Source organism: Gymnoscopelus braueri (genome assembly GCF_963280865.1).
Source record: "Gymnoscopelus braueri genome assembly, chromosome: 17".
NCBI classification, from domain to species: Eukaryota; Metazoa; Chordata; class Actinopteri; order Myctophiformes; family Myctophidae; genus Gymnoscopelus; species Gymnoscopelus braueri.
In genome coordinates this window covers 2101463-2111462 of record NC_137617.1, presented here as the reverse complement: position 1 = coordinate 2111462, position 10000 = coordinate 2101463, and the positions used below count along the sequence as shown (strand labels likewise).

The window sequence follows — 10000 nt, the reverse complement described above, 5'->3', positions numbered from 1 at the left end:
TCTACTTAGGCCTTGCACGGCAATCGGACACTGCATTCATGATTTGAGGCATTTTGTTCCAAAAAATGTGGTTTGCTAAATTAGACCTGCTGGTGGCACTATAACAGGCCAATGTGAAAAAGGTGGCATTTCTTCCTCGGCCTAGTGGGAATGTGCGTGCAAAATTTCACGGAAATCGCACACTGCGTTCATGATTTGAGGAATTTAGTTGAAAACGGACCTATCCTGCAAACTTTGGAATCCAATGTAGCCAAGTAGGATGGAATATGAAATATTGGACACATCCATCTTGATCACATGACTATAGAGATACTGGCCCTCATTTATCAACGGAGCGTATAAACCGGCTTATATTTTTCCATATATTCGGCCGTACACCAACGTCGAAGTCACATTTATCAACGTTTATCCTACACAGCCAATCCTGGCGTACATCAGGTCGGAGCTTTGATAAATCTCACGTCTGAAAACGAGCGTCATTTAAATAACACGCCCTTAAATATTCTCAAAACGCCCCGATTTTACGACATGAAGAAGAACCAGAATACGACCACAGACATCAAAAGCCAATAAGAAAGAGTTTCCCCCGATCGCCTCGCCTCGCCACACACGCACACGCACACGCCCCTCTCTCTCTCTCACACACACACACACACACACACACACACACACACACACACGCCCGCCCAGCTGTGTTTATCATGTAATCCGTACCGTAGCGGTACAATCTTTGTCACGTAGGCTTGTAGCCTACATGAATGACATATTATGATACCAATCACATCGCCATGAATGGAATACGTTTGTATATTAATGTATTTGACCCATACCGAGCAGTGCACAAGCAGTCATGTAGGATATTCCCTGTGAGACTCAGACGGGCGGCAGTGATTCGTCACCGTGCCGCCACGTTAATAAGAGATTGGAGCGTCGGGTTTATATCCTTAACCCAGCCAGGTTGTAGTCTTCAAAACTCTCTATGACATAACTCCATAACATAGGACAAGCTACTGTACGTTTGTACACCTCACTGTCCATGAAAAGATCGTCGGGAGTCCCGAAAATGCGCTCGCAGAAGAGCTGTATATTTTGAAAATAGCAGATCTACAAGCTCACAACACGTCGCGATGCGACCCGTTTTTGAGCTTGCAGATCTGCTATTTTAAAATAGCCAATGCAACTGAATGACTTTTAAAGCAGTTTGTTTAAATTACTTTATAAAATGTTATATTTTCACAGGGATTATTTATTAGTGTAGATATACATTTAGGAGTGGAGTATGTGTCCAGATGCCTGTCAGACAGTCAGACAATGCTGCTCCGCAGGTCTAGAATGGAATAAACGGGCGCAGCCAACGTCAACAACTGGTCTCGACCAGACGTGAGATCTCAGCGTACGGTAGGATGAAGCCCACGTCAGGATATATTGATAAATGCCGAAAGGTGCGGTGATCTCGCCATACGCCCATTATTTGGGCTGCACCGCGTTGATAAATGAGGGCCACTGTGTGTACCGATTTGCATTATTTTTGGACAGAATCTGAAGGAGTAAGAGCAAAAAATGTGTTTTACAAAACTCAACCTCCTGGTGGCGCTCTAAAAGGCATATGTGAAAAATGCAGGACAAAGGTTTTTCCTTGGCCTCTAGGGAGTGTGCGTGCAAAGTTTCATGCAGATCGGTGCAGTTATAGCTAAAAACGTGAATCGGCCTGTTATAGCGCCACCATGAGGCTGATTTGAAAGTTTTCAAGTGGCATTTCTTCCTGGGCCAAGTGGTAATCTACGTTTATACAGCCATGTGACATTAGCAAGGGAATATGCTGGCTGACTTCGAAGAGTGAAGATGTTATCTGTTGTCCACAAATGTTTTCTTCTTACTCCTTCAGATTCTGTCCAAAAAACACGCAAATCGGTACACAGTATCTCTATAGTCATGTGATCAAGATGGATGTGTCCGATATTTCATATTCCATCCTACTTGCCTAACATTGCCTTACTAAGTTTGCAGGATAGGTCCGTTTTGAACACAATTCCTCAAATCATGAACGCAGAGTGCGATTTCCGTGAAATTTTGTACGCACATTCCCACTAGGCTGAGGAAGAAATACCCCCCTTTTCACATTGGCCTGTTGTAGCGCCACCAGCAGGTCTAATTTAGCAAACCACATTTTTGGAACAAAATCATGAATGCAGTGTCCGATTGCTGTGAAAAGCCTAAGAAGAAATGGAACCCTTTTCACATTGGCCTATTATAGCGCCACCAGGAGGCCACAATAACCTACCTGACCTGGCAGAGACTTGTGCTCCGAGGAGCACTTTTTCTAGTTTTGAATCAGTTCTAACCAAAACTTATATTCCCTCAAGTTTTCCTCGTGACATAATGTACACATATACGTACCCCCAGAACATATGCTTTCAACACGTACAATTTAATTTTGTGGTCACCATCATCATCGGTGTAAAGAAGAGTGTGTGTGTGTGTGTGTGTGTGTGTGTGTGTGTGTGTGTGTGTGTGTGTGTGTGTGTGTGTGTGGTGGGGGGAGACAGGTCTCACGGCCCAGAATGCCATACCAGGAAAAAAGGAGGGTAAGACTATATATTAAGGTCGGGTCTATAATGCATTATAATCACATTTATATTGCATAATAATGCACTTATAAGGCCTTATACCACTTTTCATAATCATGCATAACAACTTATAACAAAGTTTATGAAGTCTTATAACTTATAATAATATATCTATATATAGTCTTATACCTTTATACCTTTGGGGGATACCTTGGGGAGCCCGAGGGAACATAGGGTCTAATTTGGGATGAGGGAACATAGGGCTGAGGGAACATAGGGTCTAATTTGGGATGAGGGAACATAGGGTTGAGGGAACATAGGGCTGAGGGAACATAGGGACTAATTTGGATAAAATAAAATTGTTAGGGATTGAGGGAACATAGGGCTGAGGGAACATAGGGCTGAGGGAACATAGGCATGACCCCCCCTCGCTGGTGCATGTAGCAACATTCAAAGACTAATTAAAGGGATTTCAGGTATCTGACAACAATAACATTCCCCTATTTACATTTTAATCTAGTTGGCTCTAGCTACACGTGTCCTTATATCTATTGATCTAACTATCAATAATGTACATTCTTTGTTTGTTTGATATCTATTTATTATTATCTTTTTTATTATTCTTTTCAGAAACACCTCACCATGAGTCTTAATATGAAAACTTCACACAATGTTGGCTTTCAATAACGCACCGCCCTGCCTGGCTGACATGTTATTCATATTGTGTGTTAGGATGATCAGATATCTACTGAATAGTAATGCAAAGCAGGCCTACTGTTTATGAATATGCTTCTCTTTCTGTGAAGATAATCATTTCCTGGCAGAGCCCTGCTTGCTTGCTGTCACTTTCTCAAATGTTAATCGTTAGGGCGGCTGTGGCTCAGGAGGTAGAGCAGGTCGTCCATTGATCCGTTGGTCGGCGGTTCGAATCCCAACTCCTCCTGTCCACATGTCGAAGTGTCCTTGGGCAAGACACTGAACCCTACATTGCCTCCAATGATTCGGTCGGCGCTAGCTTGCCACCATTGGTGTGTGAATGTGGGAAAAGTGGGGACGCTGGCGTCGACTGTTCGCCGCTCCACCTCCCAATGCCCCCCCCTGTATGAATGAATGAACCATTGTAAAGCGCTTTGAGTAAGTTTGAGTACTTAGAAAAGCGCCATATAAATGCAATTCATTATTATTATTTTATTATTAAATGACACACACACACACACACACACACACTAAATTCTAATCATGCGTTCACACATCTGCATTTTCACCACAGAGCTGGAACAGGGTTGTTTGTTGTCGACTCCTCACACTGCAGCTGAAATAATTACTACTATACAATCCCAGCTCTCCTCTGTATCAAACTGCCTCGACGCCTTCTTTTAAAGATGGAGGGACACCGTTAGTAAGAATCTTTTTTCTTTTTTCTCTGTTTAACACAAGCATTAGGAAGGAAGGCAATAAGTTGAACAGGATTCACTGGTCAAGGACACGAGAAAACCACGATAAACACCTACAAAAAACTCGATTGAATCTGACATTTAAAAACGTGTCCATTGTGCTTTACGTAACATGTCTGATCTTTTCTTTTTTTTTTACAATCCACAGAGTTTGACTTTGACATTAAAGTTGATCAAAGACAACAAGACCATAAACATGAAACACTGAGGGAAGAAACGTTAGTTCTGTACAGTGCACACATGGGTGCAGTTATACATTATAGATAAGAAGCTTTATGGGGAGTCCAGAAAGCATTCCTTTAGTATTAAAGACATTAGAGACAGATCTCAACACTCAGGCAAGGAGCAGGACTGCAAGGCCTCACTTCCCTGGTTCCATGAACCTTGAAGCATCTTCATCATCATCATCATCATCATCATCATCATCATCATCATCATCCAGAGTTTCAATCTATGACTTCTGTTGTCCATAAACCATAAGCATCGGTCCATCTGTGACTCTCTGTTTTACAACCAACACGATAGGGAGTTGGTTTGCTGCTAGAAATGACCCTTTTATCAAAACAACATAATGACCTGTAAAGCTGTTATTTGGGCAACCAGTGAAAAAGCCAATGAAGTAAAACTGTTTCCACACAAAGTCTTTAGAGAAGACGAATAGCAGACTCAAATTAAACATGTTAGATTGTTTACGTAACCCTCCACCTGATAATAAAGGGTATTATTTTCCAGGAATATTTTCGTTTCAGGGTTTTGAAAAGCTGTGTGCGTCACAGGAGCATCAGGACGCCCTTTTTTTTTTAGTTAAAGTAAATTTTTTCCAAAGTAACGACAGCAAATTAAGCGTGCATTTAAAGCATGCAACCTTTCTAAACCATAAATGAGAATCACTTTTCCACTCCAAAGTTGTGACCCACCAACCACAGGGTTTTTACTGCATTGTATGTTATATGTCAGGACTAGGCCATGGCTGGTCTTTTGGCAGTATGTTTTCCACGGGGTTAAGACATTCTACTGTATATAGGCTACTGTAGGATAATAACATTATTATGTTATTAATGAGATTACATGTTCTCATAAGGTCAAATAATAACAAATCTTGATTATATAATGTACGGTAAAGGCTGTGGTCTATACATAATATATAATGTACGGTAAAGGCTGTGGTCTATACATTATATTTCTAAGTAATCGTCCACCATCACCATTATTTGTAAGCTACTGTATATCCCACAGCAAATGTAAAAATTTTCCTGCCAAACGCAGCTCTTTGAAGTCAACAGCCAGCAGCTACAGCGTCCTAGAATATGATTCAATGTTCAGGCCAGATATTACAGTAGGTTTCATTAATATCATGAAAGCTGTTTAGAAGTTCCTGTGTGGAAAACAAGGAACATTTTCCAATAGCGTATTAACGTTCCAGCTTCAGAATCCACTCTGACACGTAATTAAAGGCATTGTGTATCATTAAGGTAAACATAAAATAAAACATCATGCCCAAAAATGTCCTTTCCTGTCAATTTGTCCCGATTTGTTTGTGTCGCAATGCACAATGCGTTGTGAGTTTGTATATCAGTTACTTTCAAGTAGCCAAAATATAAAAATAGGGCTTAAGAGTTTAAACTGTATATCATCTTGCTAGGGACCCCCTGGCCTGGACCCCCGAGTCAAGGACCCCTGGGGGGTCCCTGGACCCCACTTGGAGAACCACTGCTTTGTGACATTAACGTGGCATCAAATAAATAGATTGGAGAACAAAGCTATCATTTGGTTCTTTTTATTTGATTTATTTCTCAGATTATGACCTAAAAAAATGATATTATATCCTATCAAAAATTTTAACCTGAGATTCAGATTTTCCAAGAGACAGGGACTAAATCTTCCCAACATTTTAGGGTTGTTTTTTGTAATAAAAAGCCATTCTTGGTTTCGTACTGACTGTAGAGTCTGTTTAGAGACTGTTTCTACATGATTCAGGTTCGTTGTTGAACTTGACATTCTGGGGAGGACCTTAAGAGAGCAATGTTCCACAACAGCTTTAAGCCTGAACCTCACCTTGATGTTTTAATTAGTGGCTCCCTGTCCCATTAACATCCCTGTCCCATTAACATCCCTGTTCCATCAACATCTCTGTCCCATTAACATCCCTGTTCCATGAACATCCCTGGTCCATTAACATCTCTGTCCCATTAACATCTCTGTCCCATTAACATCCCTGTCCCATTAACATCCCTGTTCCATCAACATCCCTGGTCCATTAACATCTCATCTGTATTCTTCTGCTTCCTTTCATACGGGCAGAAACCTTCTATTTAACTTTTTGTAAACTTCCTCAAACGAGAGCGTCCAAAGTAGTGAAAACAGCTGATCTGCAAGCTCACAGATCGGCCATGTTTTGGCAATCTATTTTTGCAAAAAGTGGGAAAGTGAAAGTGGTTAAGTGTGTCTGTGGGTTTTTATAAATATAATATTGAACCAATGAAAAATATTAACGATGTCATCAGTGATGTCATCAGACCACAGTGCCGATGTCATCAGTGATGTCATCAGACCACAGTGCTGATGTCATCAGTGATGTCATCACACCACAGTGATGATGTCATCAGTGATGTCATTAGTGATGTCATCAGTGATGTAATCAGACCACAGTGCTGATGTCATCAGACCACTGTACTGATGTCATCAGTGATGTCATCAGACCACAGTGCTGATGTCATCAGACCACAGTGCTGGTGTCATCAGTGATGTCATCAGACCACAGTGCTGATGTCATCAGCCTCGTCAGGTTTCTTGGGCTTGCTGGGGAGTGACTTGAGGTACTCGAGGTGTCGCCGGGCGTCCTCCTGGTTCTGCCGTACGTAGTAAACCACGTAGGAGATGACCATGGCGAACCAGCCAAACATGGTCACCAGCATGGCGTAGTCCGTGGTCCGCTTGGCCAGGTTGCAGAGGTCGGTGTCCACCGCCAGGAACGGCCGGCCCTCCTGGTCCCGGAGCTCCGAGCTGCGGCAGAGGACGCGCGCGGCCGCCTCGTGGTTGTGCGCCATGCCGCCCAGCGCCTGCTGCAGCGCGCAGTCACAGTGCCAGGGGTTGTCGTCCACGATGACACGCGCCTTGAGCCGCGTGAAGGCGTCCTTGTGCACCGACGTGATGCGGTTGTGCGACAGGTCCAGCACCTGCAGCGTGGCCTCCACGCCGCTGAAGGCGCCCTCGCTCAGCGTCTCCACCGCGTTGTAGGACAGGTTGAGCTCCCGCAGGAGACGCAGGCCGTGGAAGGTGCGGTCCGGCACGGCGCCGATCTGGTTGTGGTCCAGCCGCAGAAGCACCGTGTCCACCGGCAGGTCCGGGGGAACCTCCTTCAGGCGGGACTGGGTGCAGGTGACGTTCAGGCCGTGCAGGTGGGCGTCGGCCCGCTGGCACAGGCAGCCCTTGGGGCACATGGAGGCGGAGGGGAAGCACAGGGCCATGAGGACCAGGCTCTGCAGGAGCAGCACCATGGGGAGGAGGTCCAGAAGAGTCATACCGCTGCATCCCGCCCGGGGGGCCCGAGACCCCAGAGCCCCCTGGTGGTCACTCCTCACACACAGCCCATCCTGGAGACAAGAAGTACATCCTTCATTCATTCATGTATTATATGTCTTACTGATGAATTGAGCAATACTTTTACTTTGGTACATTCAATATACAGTATTTTGATGCCAATACTTCTGTAGTTTTAAGTAACATTTTGAATTCAGGCCTTAACAGAGTATTTCTAACATTATGGTATTGATACTTTTACTTGAGTAAAAAAAGAGAAAAAAAGGGAGTACTTCTTCCACCAGTGCAGACGAGTCCTCAGCACCCGTCCTCTCCTCCCATTGGCCCAACGGGAGCTGCACCTGGAAGCACAGCATCAAACACCAATTTTCAGTACTTTTACTTCTACTCCACTACATCTTAGAGGCAAATAATGGTACTTTTACTCCACTATAATTATTTGACAACTTTAGTTACTAGTTACTTTGTATATTTTGATTATTATTACAAAACACATACATTAACAACTTCAGCCCTATATATATATTTAGGCCATTTGAAATTAGCAGATTTACAAGCTCACAATGTGAGTTTGTAGATCAGCTATTTTCAATTGATTTGAATACATTTATTACATTTGAAAACTTTGTGAAATGGGGACATTCTGCATAACGGAGTACTTTTACTTTTGGTACTTTTAAGTACATTTTGATACCAATACTTTTTTTTACTTTTTACTCAAGTACATTTTGAATTCCAGACTTTTACTTGTAACAGCTGTATTATTTCTACATTGCAGTATTGATACTTTTACTTGAGTAAAAAGATGTGAGTACTTGTTAAACTACAGGAAACGCCAGGTTTGGCTGGAAGTGGTTTTTTATGTCAGTTAATTTTCAAGGCTGTTACTTTTTGTTCAACAAAACGACATGTTTTTTCGTCAAAAGGTTCGAGTCCCATAAACACAGATCTATATTGAAAATAGCCAATCTACAAACTCACAACAATAATTCCGTCATACAGTCTCACGGAATCTCTGTATAACATTCGTAGATTGTGGAATAATAGTCTGGCTGCACAAGACTAGTGGGCACATAAACATTACTGGGCATCTCAATGTTAAAGGGTAAGACCACTTTGGTAGAGGTTTGGGTTGTGTAGTTACCTTGCCATGATGTAACACCAAAGGTGGGAAAGAAATCAAAAATAATTGCTCCATTGATTAAAAATTGATAATTCAAAAATATGCTCCCATGATGCTGCCCTGTGTCTCCAGGGTTCTGCTTGTCTCTCCGTTCGACATGATTCAGATCTTTATCTTTATTAAATATGATTAAAAGTCAAACTAAACTAAAGTCTCTGCCGCTCGATCGAGCTCTCTACTCTACTGCTCAGTGTTGCCAGGTTTAGTGAGAGAAACAAGCAAGCAACCAGGTCCAGGAAAACAAGCCCAAAAAGAAGCAACTTTATTGGTTGCGTCTCTTGCTATTTTCAAAAACTCTTGGAATAAAATGTGGAATCTTTTTTTAAATAGCCTATAAAATGTGGTTACGGGGCTCCCTGGCACAAAACATTTTCAGATGGGGGTTATAGAGGGACAAATACATATTACTTTGGGGGGGTCCATGATATGAAAATATTTGTACTAGTTAAAATAATAAAACAATTGTGATACAAGACCAAATAATCAACTACACTTAAGAAACAAGGCCAAAAAATCGCAACCCACAAGAACCAATATTTACAGGCAACTTCACAGAAAGACAAGACCAAATGTCGCTTACAATAAGCGGACGTGGCAACGCTGCTACGGCTGCTGCTGCACCGTCCCATGGCCCGGGGCGACGGCCGCGCGATGATTGGCTCGGTCTTTTTTGGGGGGGGGGTTGTCAGGGCAACCGCCAAAGAGTTGATTATTATATATATATATTTTTTTAAATGTAACTAAATTAACTTTTGGTACTTTAAGTATATTTTGAAGCTGATACTTTTGTACTTTTACTTTTTTAATATGGGACTGTTTTACTTAAGTAAAACATTTGAGTTATTTTTCCACCACTGGTTACAGAACGTCGTGTCGAAGTCGTTTCAACGTCTAAGCGCACTGCAGACGGGGTCTGACGTGGACGTCGTATCGACGTTGTTTCAGGGTCTGAATCTCTGTGGTCTGAATTGGACGTCTGACTAGGACGTCGTAGCGACGTCGTTTCGGCGTCTGACTAGGACGTCGTATCGACGTCGTTTCGGCGTCTGACTAGGACGTCGTATCGATGTCGTTTCGGCGTCTGACTAGGACGTCGTAGCGACGTCGTTTCGGCGTCTGACTAGGACGTCGTAGCGACGTCGTTTCGGCGTCTGACTAGGACGTCGTATCGATGTCGTTTCGGCGTCTGACTAGGACGTCGTAGCGACGTCGTTTCGGCGTCTGACTTGAACGTCGTATCGACGTTGTATGGACGT

At 42.9% G+C, this 10000-nt stretch overlaps 1 protein-coding gene across 1 annotated transcript; it reads right to left on the bottom strand.

Annotated features, from left to right (window-relative positions):
- Positions 1-4496: 4496 nt before the first annotated feature.
- On the bottom strand, positions 4497-8912 carry LOC308104522 (leucine-rich repeat-containing protein 3B-like). The gene is made up of 3 exons (XM_080454958.1): positions 8706-8912; positions 7834-7902; positions 4497-7614 (listed from the first exon to the last, which is right to left on the bottom strand). Exons 1-3 carry the CDS (start codon positions 8757-8759, stop codon positions 6772-6774), a joined length of 966 nt encoding a protein of 321 aa, XP_080311084.1. The 5' UTR covers positions 8760-8912; the 3' UTR covers positions 4497-6771.
- Positions 8913-10000: the final 1088 nt, after the last annotated feature.